General features: G+C 35.9%; 1 protein-coding gene across 9 annotated transcripts in view; it reads left to right on the top strand.

The window, feature by feature from the left end:
• Positions 1 to 15,235, top strand: part of LOC131036604 (uncharacterized) — a 263,434-nt gene that overhangs the window by 108,931 nt on the left and 139,268 nt on the right. For all 9 annotated transcript variants that reach the window (XM_057968520.2, XM_057968515.2, XM_057968518.2 and 6 more), the window contains one exon: positions 13,746 to 14,145. In XM_057968520.2, coding sequence (XP_057824503.2) covers positions 13,746 to 14,145 — 400 coding nt within the window. The remainder of the gene's footprint in view (positions 1 to 13,745; positions 14,146 to 15,235) is intronic.

Below are 15,235 nucleotides of genomic sequence, written 5' to 3'. Positions count from 1 at the left end.
GCTTTTCTTAACTACACAAAGGCTATTTAAATGACTCAACAGTTGTCAGTTGAAACACAATCCTCTACCAATTGCTTCCTGAACTATCTGAAAGCTGTAAACAAGTAATGATAGTCGAATATAATCATATTAGCAAAACATATTGTATGTCGACTACACCATCCCCAAACAAGTAAGCATTAAGTAACAGCAGGGAAGGTTTCCTAAATTGTCATTGATAGATGTTTACAACAATAACAATTCAAGTCCAGCAAGAAAATTACAAAGAAAATAAATGTAAGAAAATTAATAAGTTGAGAAGAAGAAGGTTGGTGTGTGGCAAGCAGTGAATGGCAAAAATCCTAGGAATTGAGTGCAACCTTTCAAAATTGCTGATTTGACTTTTGTGGAATGACATCATTATTTGCCATGTAATGTCTTTGTGTTTTAGTTGAAGAGAAAATATAAAGCCCTAATACAAGCAAATGTAGAGCTATGAACGACACACCATTGGGAGTGTGTGACTTACAATAATTTTCTTTAAAAAAAAGCATAGAAAACCACTAAATGGATAATTTGAAGTAGCTATTGGAGACAGACTGTAAAGAGGACAGAAGGGTTTGTTCTAGGGAGCCAACTGGTTAACCACAATAGATGCCTTGCAAAAGTGAGCCTAGTGCTCTTTTTCCATCTGCAAATCCCTTGAGCTCCATCTTGGATGGCAAAGATCAAGCTCTTTCCAGTAATCTTTCTACAAGGGATATTTTCCTTGTCGCATGCTGGATGGAAAGAAGCTGACTACAAGTAGCATCACCAACAACTACCTTGTAGATCAGCTCCATTTTCAAAAAGTCTTTTGTAGATAATCTGCAACATTCACATTTGCCACTACATGAATGATCAGGGTTATAGTATTTTCTATGTTAATATTGGTTCCATTTATTGGGACAAATAATATTAGGCAAAAGATAATCAGACAAGCCAAATTGTTAAATAATTCTAAGAGCAAACACCTCTGGAGCCATAGCACAACATTGAAGGAGGAATAAATCCAGTTGTAGGCTATCCTTAGAACATTGAATGTAATGATAAAACAATGATGATAGGAAGGTGAGGTTGTCTGTCAAAACAAGATACATCAGATAATAAATTTATGATTCCATTTACTTTATTTGATCCATTATTCTCTTATATTGTTCATCCTCCACCAAACAGCCCAAATTTAGGAAGCCGAAGTTCACTATGTTGTAGATAACTTGCTTCGTCCCCACTCCTAGATACATCCACATGAAAGGGAAAGAGATCCGGCATATTGACATCCATAAAATCATACTTATTTGCCATAAAATCTTTATCTTTCTCTATATATGTTAGTGTAAACTCAGTGACATCCTTTCAACTCCAAAAGATTGCAAATTGTAGATTTTGGGTCATCCAAATGGTTGGCAATGGTCATAGCAGCCGCTTGGTGAGGAAACTACAGTTGTACGGTCAAAGAGGACTGACAATATTAATCATAAATGCTGTTTACATTTTGCCTTTTAATTTTTGATGTCATAGGCCGTACGGTTGGGAAATGATTAAGAACTTTATAATTTTAAAATTTTTTTTTTATTCTCCCCCTCTATTGCAAAAGAATTATATTTTATAATTATTTTTTTCCCATTTTCTTACTGTGGGGCCCACATTTTATTTTCTGCTTTGAATATAAGAATTTTCTGTCCAGCACATCATATGATATTTTTTCCTTTTCAGTAATTATTCTGTGAAGTTGATTTGACTTGTTGACAAGTATCAATACACTCCAAATCAACTATTTTAATATTATTACTGTGAGACATACGTTTATTAATTTTGCAATCTTTTGTAAAGTTGGATGTGTCTGCTAGGCCTGAAATTGTGACCTTTTGCAAATCATGTACCATGTCCGACATGCATAAATTGTCCATCTTTTCAAAGTCATCCTTCATTTTCTGCTCTTAATTCATCTCTATAGCCTCAATAAAACTACAATTAAATGGAAATCTCTCATAGTTCTCCATTTACTAGTGAATAGGATATGGATAGAATTTGTGGCAGGGAGATCAGGTTGTAAAATCATCAATAAAGTGTACCCAAGTCTTAAGAAATTGCATTTTTTATGATTGGTGCATTTCACTGATGACTTTGCCACTTTTTAGAGCTGCAGGTGGAAATATTTGATGGCAAAAGCCTTCCAAAAGTGTGCCTGTTTTAACTTGAAATCTCTCCCTTTTAAATTAGATGCAATCATTAACATCTTTGTTCAGTTTCTAATGCTTGGTGGATTTTTGTGAGGAAAAACCCATGGGCACGTGTGCCTAACACATTGATTTCTCACTGCCTTTACAAGATGGCACAGTTAACAAATGCAATTGCCATGCTTTTGGTGGAAAAAATTGCTGTTTTGGCCCACCAAAAAGTGTCAACCTGTCTTATGCACTCTGAGAGGAATTCATTTAAGGTTCAGCTCATTTTGGAGGAGAAAGAAGGTGGCTAAACCATATAAAAGATGCACCTGGCTTTGACTTCGAATTTCACGACATATTTTGCATGGATCCAGTGAGTTTTTAGTGCCTTCCTTACCTTGTTGGAGAAAAGTGTTATCTCAACAATGATTGAACTGCAAAGTGGAAATATGGGCTGAATTTGCCAAGCACAATGCCATGCCTTCATATCTTTCTTCATTTCATGTTTCTTCTTTTACCACATCCATCTTCAATCTTGAAGCTTACTATTATTTCATCTCAGAATGGCTGCAACCTTGGACGTAATATTGTAATATTTAGCTTATAATGCTCATTTAAGTAGTTTATTTAGTTTTTAGTAACTTTCTATTTTGTGAGTCACTTAGTTAGTATTTGGAATCTTTCTATATTGTCTTTAGTTCTTGATTGTTTCCGTTATGGAAAGATCTTTTGTAATTGCTTATATAAGGAGTATTCCTCTCCTTTGGTAAACAACAATCAATTGTTATTTCATGGACATCCTGCACGAGAAATTTAGTTATAAAGTAAACAGACCATGACATGACATCCTTACAATTTGATGAGGGAAAAACTGCTACTGGCATAGAGCAGCATGCATGAAATGATTAGTTGATGACACAATGGACACAAAGTAGTATGAACTTTGTGTTTTGTATGTGTACCAATATATTTGAGTGTGCAAAGCTAATCTTTGATGGATTAAGGAAAATGTTAAATGTTTTGCCATTGAGGTAAGGGCCCAAATGCTTTCTTGCCTATGTAGAGGCTTTGCCTTATTTTCCATGCATGGATGGTGCTAATAGAATTTGGCTTTACGTATTCCATATTTATTTGCATTTTTGACTAGTGGAAGAAACTCCACATGTAAACATAATAGGGTCCATATGATGCAATAGGAACTCCCTCTTACCATCATCCTCAACACACAAGACATTTATCAAATGTAGAGACTGTTGAGAACACAGTTATACTAAGAGGGGGGGGGGTGGGGGAGGTGGATCAGTATAATGCCAAACTTTTAACCTTTTCAACTTAATAACAAAAGCACATCCTTTTCAAATTAGAAATCGATTACCTCCGTAATTTCAGCTGCTGCAACATCCTTTTGAACATCTACTACACCTTCATTCTCGTTCAAATTGAACAACTCTTCAATCTTTTTGATTTTCTCTCCAAGCAACACACCATCTTTATAAGGTCATTGGTAAACCTTATGAACTTCTTCCTCTCTTCCTACCTGTGAGTTACTTTTACCTCCATCGCATTCTCTGCTTTTAGTCCCCAATTGATGGTCCATTGTGACCATTTTCTCCTCTCTTCGCTCTTCATTACTCACCTCATTTCTTTTCTTCTTTTCACTTGTGTGGGCTGCTCTTACATCTTTCTCCTTCCGGCTGCAACTATCCTTTTTCAAGGGGATTTTCCACATCCCATAACTTTCTTCCCAATATGTTTCCAAAAATGAAATCGTCACGGGTCCCTTCATGATCCATCTCAATCTCTCTCATGCTCTGCAATTTGCCAAACATGACTTCCTAGCTCTCAATCACTTAGGATGTTGCATACCTGCAACGATTCTCTTGAGCTCTCCACAACCGCTTCACACTTCTCCACTCTTCACTTGTAGGTTCTGGTGTATCCTCTTCACTCTCAAGACCAACCGCTCTGATACCAATTGAGGCAAGAGGGAATCCCTCTTACGATCAACTTCAACACACAAGACATTAATCGAATGCAGACACTCTTTGCTACTTAGATTGCAACAAGAATTATAATTTTATTCTCAAATCTGCAAATACACAATTCACAATTTGGGCTTTCTGTTCTCATCTCACTCTCCCTATTTCTCCTTTGCTCTTCTCAACTTCAATAGTTACACATTGTTCAAATTCTCGCTTATCAATATGCAGTCTTCCTCTGCCCTCAGTGCAGCTAACCAACTCTCCACTCAACATAAAGAACGCCTTCTTAACTCTACCTGCTTGCCTTGCTCTACTCAAATTTATTGTGTCTTATTCTTCCTGTAGATGCATTTTGTCATTGATGTCTAATTAAAGACCTATTCGATGCAAGTGATCTGTTTACCTGTGTATAAGAGTTCGATGCTGTTTACAAGGTGCCAAGTGTCTATTTGGTAAAAAAATGTTTTTCTTATGTTTCCTCTGAATATTTGATTGGTTATGGTTTTCAATTTTTTTGTTTCCTGAAAATTTCTGTATTTGGCATCGTTCTCAGCCTGTTTGGAAGATTTTTGCAGAACCATTTTCATCAGTTATTTTCAGAGCATTACATCAGTTATGGTTTCTGTGTAAGGTGTTGTTTTTGTATGTCGGGTCTTGCAGAAGGGTGGTTGTTTTCCAGTGGAGCGTTCTTTTTGAAATATTTTTTTTAAATCATTTCCAATTGTGAAAGTTGAATAGCCCGATGGTAAAGGATTGGTCAGCAAGACACGTTTTCTGGAGTTATGTTTTGGTGGACAGATGTTCTTGATATAAACTTTAGCTTTGATATTAAAGTGGTTTTGTTCTCTTTGTAAAAAAAAAAAAATGCTCATGCAGAGATGTTAACATTCAGCTAAAATCTGTTCGATAAAAATAATGGAAACCGTTTTTTTTGACATACACATTACGTATGGTGAAAAGGCCTTTTTTTGACATGAAGGCGTAAAAATGAGTGAATGCTTTCTTTTCACAAGCCGGTGAAATGCAATTTGTGGCGGTAATCTTGTTTTTACATCAAAAATGAAACTAACACGGTTTTTGTTTAAAGTGTGCCGTTTTCTCTTTCAGCTTGATAATTATGTATAATGTAAGATGCGTTACTGCTGGATGTTCTGCTTTTGGCAACTGCAGAAATTAATTATGTACTCTTCAAAGGTGGAAGGGAATTGATTTGGTGATAGCTGAGATACCGTGTTTTTTATCTGAGGAGAATATTGAATTTTTTTTTGAGATGTGACTGTTCATATGTGATAATGCTGAAAAGAAAAAAACAGAACAGAGACATCGAAATAGCTGTGTGAATATATTTTGCGAGTTTGCTTTTTAGAGAGATGATGATGACCAGCATGTGAAATATGGGTATCGTGCTATAATTTTAAGTTTGAAAACTGTAAGGAGCCGGTTTTTGATTGATGTGGTATTCCGAGGATTCAGTGGTTGTGCAGGTCAAAAATCTAGATATGATTTTTCTCTGTGCGTAGAAGATTAGTTTTGCAGATGTGTGCATTGTTAAGTACTGGGCTCAAGACATATAGTTAGAGTTATTTTCTGGCCATCATCTATTTGCTGGTAGTATTTGCTGAAGCAGTAATTCTGGGTGTTCATGAGATGTCAAGCATTATTGTTCTAAACAGAAGACTTATCAGCACATATGAGTTTTCATGAAGAGGAGTGTGTTTAGATGGAGCTGTGTTTTAACTACGTATAAACTCATATTATTCAATGTAAGAGTGCAGAGATTTTTAAGGGTTTACTCATTTCTGAGTAAAATAGAGAGCTTGCATGTTTATATAATCTTTTGAATTTGTACATTGAGAGTTTGAGTCGGTGCTCATTAAAGTTGGAGTACTTGTATTGAGTTGGTGCTCATCACGGAGTTGGTGCTCTTGTTTGTATTTGGGTCGGTGCCCACTTTGGTAATAATAATTCTTGTAATACGTGGTTTTCTACCCGAAAGGGTTTTCCATGGGAAATTCAGTGTTCTGGTGTTTTGACCATTTGTTGAATGTTTTATTTTAATTAGTTGTGTTTTACAATATTGATTCACCCCCTCCCTCCCTTAGTATTGTCTGTGTGTTTTCAATTGGTATTAGAGCCGGTCATCTTCTGTCAAAGCTTGAAAGCCTGAAGATTTGTTCCTGGTAGGTTAGTATGAATCCTCTAGAAGGTCTAGCAACCAACAAAGCTCTCTTGTTTGATGGGTCAAAGTTTCAAACTATGCTTTTTGGAGTGTTTGTATGAAAACTTATATCATGTCTCTAAGATTTGATGTCTATATGAGTCTTGTCAATGGCTACACACCTCCTTCTAAACCACCTACAGATCTTGATGGAAAGAAAGCTTTTGAGAATAATGCCAAAGCCATGAATGCCATTTTGTGTGGTTTGTCTGAATCTGAGTTTGTTAAAGTCATGCATTGTGACTCTGCTCAAGCTATGTGGGAAAAATTACAAAATGCCTACGAAGGGGATGAAAAGGTTAAAAATTCTAAGCTATAGACACATAAAATGCAGTTTGAAGGTCTAAAAATGCGAGAGGAGGAGATCATAGCAGCATATTTCTTAAGAGTTGATGAAGTAGTCAATTCCTTGAAAGGTTTGGGAGAGAAGCTAGATGACAAAGTTGTTGTTCCGAAAATCTTAAGATCGCTGCCCTTAAGATTTGATGCTAAAGTCTCAACAATAGAAGAGATAACTGAACTTGATAAGCTTATGGTTGATAAGCTGCATGGGATCTTGACTGCTTATGAAATGAGAACAAGTGCTGAAGCATCTTCAAAGAGAGAAAATGCCTTAAAGGTATCAAAGAAGGGTAAAGAGAAAAGTCTTGCATCTAGTGACAGTTCAAAGGAAGAAAGTGATGGTGAAGAAGCTCATTTTGCAAGAAAATCTAGGAAGAATTCTAATAAGTTTAAAAACACGTTGTCTTTAACTTGTTTTAACTGTGGCAAGAAAGGGCATTTTGCTTCAAAATGTCCTTATGAGAAAGAGGAGGACAACTGTTATAAAAATGAACACAAAAACAGCAAGAAAAAGTTTTTGAAGAAAGGCAAAAAGTTTCGCTTTTCAGAAAGAAATCTTTATTTGAAAGAAGAGAGCAGGTTGTCAGAAGCTAGTGAAGGAGATTCTCTAAATGACGAAGTCCTTTTCATGGTTGTAGAAGAAACTTTGTCTGAAAATTATGAAGAAGTTGAGGTTGATTTGGAACAAGAACTTATTTGTGCTCTAATTGAAATAAAGAAGCTTAGAAAGAAGAAACAAAGTTTGAAAGTGTTGTTGCAAGAGGAAAGTGACAAAGTTTCTGAAAAAATAATTGCTTTAGAGGTTGCTGGAAAACATATTGAAGAACTTAAAGTGCAGATTGAAGAAGCCAAAAAGATTGAAGATGATGTTAGAAAGCAATTCAAGGACAAAGAGGTTGTTTGTGAAAAACTTGAAAATGAAGTTCTCTCTTTAAGAAAGTTAGGAAAATCCTCACTACAGTTCAGTAATGAGAATACTTTTTAGAATAGTACTATGACTCTTGATAGTCTGTTGAACTCACAAAAGTAGTCTCTTGACAAGAGTGGAGTTGGCCATGTTGAAGGTCAATGTTCTAAATCCTCTGGAGGTGAACAATGGAAGCCTAATGCTGGTTTTGTTCCTAAAAATAGATGTGGTAAGTTCAACAAATTTTCTAATGCTAGACAAACTCATTTGACTAGATACAACGATGCTTACTTTCATGGTTACTGTTTTTCCTGCAATTATTTTGGTCACAAGGCTGTAAATTGCAGAATATTTCCTAGAAAAATGTCAGTTTTGTGAATCAAAATCCTTTTACTCCTCTGAATAATTATAATCTTGTTTGTTATAAGTGCAATAACCTTGGTCATTCTGTAAACTTTTGTAAGAATGTTTTGACAAATTCATCCAAGAAGGTGAATGACAAAGGGAAAGCAAAGGAGAATGTCAAAGTCTGGAGGAAAAAAGAAAAGCCAAGTTCAGAAATGTCTTTAGTTGTGCAAACTGCTTTTTTAGCACAAAATGAAAAAGACATCTGGTATGTTGATAGTGGTTGTTCCCGACATATGACTGGTGACAAGAACAAATTTCAGTCTCTTAGAAGAATGAATGGAGGTAAAGTCAGATTTGGAGGTAACTCTTCACCAAGAGTTGTAGGTATTGGTACTCTTGTCTTAAATGATGGAGAAACCAAGGTTGAGAATGTCTTGTATGTTAAAGGTTTGAAGCACAATTTGTTGAGTGTCAGTCAGTTATGTGATGAGGGATATGATCTTGATTTTAATTCAAACTGCTGTGTCATTAATAAAAGAGGGAAGTATATTGCAAATGCAACTAGAGCAGCAAATAATTTGTATATTCTTGATTATTCTAATGATGAAAAGTGTTGTTTGAGTCAGATAGATGAAACATGGTTGTGGCATAGAAGACTTGGGCATATGAGTTTTGATAATCCGGTTCAAATCAGCAAGAAAGAAGCTGTTAGAGACATGCCAAAGCTTGAAAACCAGCAGATATTGTTTGCAAAGATTGTCAGATGGGTAAACAAACTAGAATCAGTTTTAAGTCTAAAGATTTATCTAGTACTAAACCACTTGAGTTAGTCCATATTGATTTATGTGGACCAACTAGGACAGCAAGTTTACGAGGTGAAAAATATCTTATGCTGTTAATAGATGATTTTCTCGCATGACTTGGGTTACTTTTTCTGAAAGAGAAATTTGAAGCTTTAGAAAAATTTAAAGCTTTTAAGGTTTTAGTTGAGAATGAAAAGGATTTAAAAATAAAGTGTTTACGCTTTGATAATGATGGTGAATTCACTTCTAATGAGTTTGTTAGTTTCTGTTAAAAGAATGGGATTAAAAGACAGGTTTCAGCACCTAGAACACCTCAACAAAATGGTGTTGTGGAGAGAAAGAACAAAACAGTTCAAGAAATGGCCCAAAGCATGATGAATGAGGCCAAGGTTAGTGATGCTTTTTGGAGAGAAGCTGTTCATACAGCTGTGTATATTTAGAATAGAAGTTTGCTGAGAGCCAAATACAGCAAAACTCCTTATGAGCTTTGGAAAGGTAAACCAGCAACTGTAAAGTACTTCAAAATTATTGGTAGCCCTTGTTTTATAAAAAGAGATGATGACAATCTAGGTAAATTTGATCGCAGATCAGATGAAGGCTTTTTTTTGGGCTACTCATCTAAAAGTAAAGCTTATAGGGGTTTCAATAAGAGGTTGCATAAAAATGTTGAAAGCATTAATGTTAAAGTTCATAAGCTTGCTAGTAGTAGTAGTAAGAATGGAAATGGTGATAACATTGTTCAAAATGAGGAAATAGGAGGTGCTGTTCATCCTTCTCCTTATGCCTGCCAATTTAATTTGCTTGAAAACGTCTAGAGCCTTTTCAACAGATCTATTTTGTGCATATCTTGTAATCATGGCAGTCCACAACATTTTGAGGCTTTCTGTCAAACAGTTCACGTGCCATATCTATGCTTCCACATGTTGCATACACGTCTTCCAGGGCAGTTGCAATTTGAAGATTTGGCAGATTTCCTCATCCCATATGCTTTGATGGATTTCCATTTATATTTCAGAGCTCATTTTAACACAGGCTGCAAGGAGGTAACAAATAAGATGAACTGAACATACTAATAGAGATAAGAGCCGAAATTAGTCTGCTCGAAATGCGAGGTTGTATGCACTTGGATCACAAATTACAATCTCAATACTTCTGGAGATGGGATTTCTTTTGCTAGAGTGACAAATTGCCGTCAGATTTGTCTGCATGAAAATACCTTTCTCTAAGGTACCTGACATTGCTATGAAGTATTTGACAATACAGAAAGTCTGAAGCCCTGTCATCTGCATTTTGACATGTTGACCTCCAACTCTTGCCTTGCGCTGGAGTGAATAATGTAGAGATGGCAAGCGAAAACCAACACAAGCCAAAATTTGAAGCAAACAATCTGAAAATGTTTTTGGTTGATGCTGATTGCCATACGCCCAGGATGCTCCAGCATCACCATGTGTTCCAAACATCATAGAAAATAGAAATTGAACATGTCTTGAACAAACATATTGTATACAAAAACAAAAATGATGATTTATCAATGTCATTAGCACACACACACACACACATATATAGACATGTGCATGTGTATGTATGTATGTATGCATGCATGTATATATGTGTTTGTATATATGTATATCTGTGTATACTAATCACCCTGACTGTAGAAAGCCCTAAAACTCACCATTCCTTCTGTTTGGGACTAGAACCATTAGCTTTCTCATGCATATGTGCCAAAAGCAACCACATGTGACTGAATAGTGCAGCAAATTTCGAGTGTGAAAAACATGATTGCAAAAAACAACCACCTAATTTGAGTAAAAAATCAGCCAAACCTAAGTTGCCGGTTTGGGTTTGGGCACGGGTTTGGCTACGAGAACCCGGTTCGCCATTTCGGCAAAATTTTGAAATGGGTTTTGGGTTTGTTAGCACAAAAACAATTTTATTATCAATTAAAGTAAAATAATATATATTAAATTTAAAATTAATTTAAATATTTTACGCTTATTATGTAATGTTTCCCTTTTGGGATCACTTTATACTTTGCCCTAAATTCACCAATCCAGAATGAAACAAGGGCAAAACATAATTAGAGATATAATCTTCACTCAAAAATAAGATGAGATAAGCCTGTTTTGGAAATGTGCAACCGGATCAGACAACAATGTAGATATAACTTATGAAATATATCCAATTCTAGGGCTAGGAAATATATATATATATATATACAACGAATCCCAATGATTACATGGAAGCTCAAACATAACGAGGGTTGTGTTGGGATATATGATGAGGTGGCCCAAGTATCCTCTACCCTAGGCCCAACAACAAGACCTTATCCTCAATGGCCTCATGTGGTCCTTAACCATCATCATGAGGTGGTGTACCTAGTGAGGGCTTTACACAATTTCCCTCCATCATGTCAATCCCTCACCTCTTATGATTGATTCACTTCAACTATTGATCAATGTGGAGACAGTAGGGGAGTTGCAATAGGGTGCCCCTAAACTGACCCTCAACCCTAGGCCCAAGGTCGTACCTTATCCCCATTGGCCTCATGCGGTCCTTAACCGTTTTCATGAGGTGGCATGTCTAGTGAGGTATCCCTCGCCATTCCCCTTTCTTGCATTCCCTTCCTTTTCACACCAACATGATCGATTATTGCAAGCAGATATTTACATTATTAACTGCATAGAAATTAATGTTAAATTCAGACATTCATGTCTGCATATAAATTCACATCTACATACAACTGATATAGATTAACTATTTCTACATACACGAGGGACTAGAGTAACACGGTTCAGATCTGATCTTGATCGCTTTTTATGAGAAATCCTATTCTGGATCGATGCCTTTTCTGATTTGATCTTCCCTGCAGGTTATATGTATTTGTACATAGGGATTTTTGATCTGCTCTGATTCTGCCATCCATGGGATATATGTCGTTCGATTCCTCCACTTAATTTGTTTATGTAGCCTCAAACACCCCTTTGCCCAAAGGAGGCGACTTCTCTTAGGAGGGTCAGCTTTGCTGGAGAACATTTATTTTTATCTTTTCTAAATTAAAATTAAATTAAAATTAAAATAAAACAGTATTTTACACTTATTAAATTAAAATTATTAAAAATAAAACAATATTATTAAATTGTAAATTTAATATTATTCTACATTAACATAAAATCCACTTTGATAATAGTTCATATTCTACAGATTCTTATTATATGGGGTTGAGGTGCATATAGTTGATAGTCTCTACGAACCAGCACTGAACCTTTCATCGGCCGGCTAGGGAGATGGATGGCTGCCCAGTGGTGTTTACTGTCAAATGGTGTATACATTTCCCATTCCGCCGATTTCAAGTCGATTTTGAGAACTGGGTGCACCTAAACACATATGAACCAGCACCCGGATCCGGCCAAGTTGCTAGCGAACTTGGTAACTTAGAGCCAAACAAGTCTTATCTGAGTTCGAGCCTTGTAAGCCTGATTTGTACACACACAGAGAGATCTATATGTGTGTGTGTGTGCATATGTGTATGTAGAGTGTTGAGACTCAGATTCACCATTGACTTGGCAAGGCATTTTTTGCCTTATATTTGGATTTAGTGCAAAAACTTGGCTCAATCTTGGTTAAACTTGCTAATGTTATTTTTGAAGTTTTGAGTTGATTTTCTGATTTTTCACTGAATCGACTGAGCTTGATAAGTGATGCTCATGAGTCGTTACTGTCAGATTCATCTGAGTGTGAGTTGAGGCTGCAGACTCGCTGAATCTGACTTGGAATCTGATCTTCTAGTCCTTGCTGAGTCTCAAGACTACGATGTGTGTGTAAGATATGCAAAATTAGATATGTTAAGTTAGGATAATCATCTAACATAGTCACTTAAATGTTCTGACTCGGAGTTCTCATTGAAGCTAGTTCCATATGTTAATCACTCTTGATGGATCATTCTTTTAGGCCACCTAAGCCAAGTTTCAAATGATCTCTGTCAGAGAATAGAGAAGAATTGCACTGGAGGACTTTAGCACTCAGTTTCATTGGAAGTGATAGAAAATCAGATAGTGGTGATGGGTTAAATTGGGGTCCTATGCATGTCACTCATCTGACCACTGTTGAACCTGTCTCTGACAGGACTGTGTGTGCAGGATGGTTCTGACCTCAATTTAACATGTTAAATTAAATTATAGAGATAGAGTATGAGAGGTTTGGAGTTTGCTCTTTTGCACAAAAGTCTATGAAGGATTTTTCAAAGGTATTATATCACTGTAACAGCTCATCAGATAGTGGGTTGAGGAGGAAATCACTCTCTTCTGGAGGTCATCCCCATTTTGGGTTTCTCCTGGCCATGTTATTGTTATGTAACATTTTTATTGCTGTTTTATGCTCTCTACTTGTATATACAGGTTTCTCTTTATTGCTCATGCTCTTATTAACTTTGTTCTTCATGTATATAGACTGTATTTCCATCTTTCTCCACAAGGAACAGCAACTTACTCAATCAATATACATTAAGGATCAATAATATTTGTTTTGGTGAATATGTAGGTGAAAGCAGTTGCTGTTTTCTTCCAAAAACTAGCAGCAACATAATTACTTCTCTGAAAATCCATTGGAATTCATTATAATCAGCTCTTCTATTTTCGTTAAAGATGCAATCTAATTGGTCATTGTGTTATGTAGCCTTCTACAGTCTGCCTTGTCACAAATCTCTTTCCTGTGTAGTCATTGTATATTTCTCTTCTTTACATATTTTATTTTTCAGGCATCTGTGAGTACTTTGGCGAAATAATATGAAATACTGTTTTCTCTATTACCATTTGGGCTTTAAGGTATTTCAGTTTAGTCTGTGAAAAATTCTCCTTTAGGTATGAAGATTTGTTGAGGTGATTTCGAAGCACATAAACTTGATTTTTTTTTATGTTGCATTTATCTTTAAATTGACCCTCTTTGGTTCTTGTGATGCAGGGTCTGCTTTTCAGCAAGGTCATGAGAGTTTTTGTGCTTTTGCAGATAGGGCATGCCTGAAATTAATGAAGGTTTTGGTTTCAGTGCAGTGTGTACATCCATATTCGTTCAGTAATCAGAATGTGCTTCCTTCTATTTTGGACTTCTGCTACAAGCAAATCACTGATCCAGAGCCATATATTGTTTCATTTGAATCTTTCTTGATACAGTGTATGATTTTGTTTAAGTCCGTGCTTGAATGTAAAGATTATAAGTCTAGCAATGCTGGTCGTGTAGTTGGTGATACAGTTGTTACTTTGGATCAAGCAAAGAATAATATTGCCAGAGAAGCTGAGAAAATTGTTAAATCTCTGATGGTCGGTGAACGTGTTGCCTTGCTGTGTAATGTACTTATTCGAAGGTATGGTTTTAAAAAAGTATACATAGGTCCATCAATCTTTAAGTGATGGAATAATCTTACATCTCTTTCTAACTCTGTTTACTGCAAAGATAATTTTTTTATTTATGAGCCATTTATAATCCAGCGTATATAAAGCGAAGATTCTAGCAATCTTATAGATTCTGCTTGCACTTGTATCTATGCTCATGTTTCAATCACATACTGGTCTGTGAGTGTGAATAACCACAATTTTGTCTAAAATAGGCTTATGTTGCAGAAATTGTTCAATCTGACAATTAAAAATCGGAAATATGTTTTCATTTTTTGTGTTATAACTTGCTCTCACGTGGTGTTAACCAAGTAGAAATATCAGAATATTATTTTATCAATACTACAGTATTTTTATGGCTATCATAGACTTACAGGTGTAAATTTATGTTAAATTAAACTGCTGACTTCATACAAGACATTTAGATTGATGTGTCCTGGAATCTATGTATTAGGTGATCAATATAATTGTCATAGAGAGAATCCAATTTGATAGAGAAATTGCAGAATTGATTTTTCTGGATAAAACTGTCTTGGTTAACTAAATCCCACCATGGTCACTTTGCTGATCTTATTATTAAAAGGAGAACACAATATAAAATTATTAGATATTGGAGCGAGTATTACAATGAGATTCATATCCTTGTATAGAGTTTGGGAAATGTAACTTTTGTCATTTTATGACACCCTTGGTCTATCAGTGAGAACCGATAAGAGATATGTTTCATGGACCAGTTCTGCCCTAGTTGATCAGTTCAACTTCATCAACACCTGCAACTTGTCTATTTCGATTCATGGAGCTATAAGGGGTGCATTTAATGCGTTTTGTAGGTTGCCATCAAGTTGAGTCCAAGGCCATGCCTATTTATGGTTGCTTAATGGTCTTCATGTCAGGTCTATGTGCTCTGACCTTGGATTGTGAGGAAATCCACCTTCCAGATGTACTTTCCTTCTTGGGATTGCTTTGTCATTGTATGGCCAGGTTTCTTGCACGCACAATCATGTCAAATTGATCCGCTCCCCTATCTTCTTAGACTAACATCCACCTGTACACACAAGAGTC

The sequence above is a fragment of the Cryptomeria japonica genome, chromosome 1, assembly GCF_030272615.1.
Source record: "Cryptomeria japonica chromosome 1, Sugi_1.0, whole genome shotgun sequence".
NCBI classification, from domain to species: Eukaryota; Viridiplantae; Streptophyta; class Pinopsida; order Cupressales; family Cupressaceae; genus Cryptomeria; species Cryptomeria japonica.
Note: the sequence above shows the minus strand (reverse complement) of the source record. Positions and strands in the feature narration are given on the sequence as shown.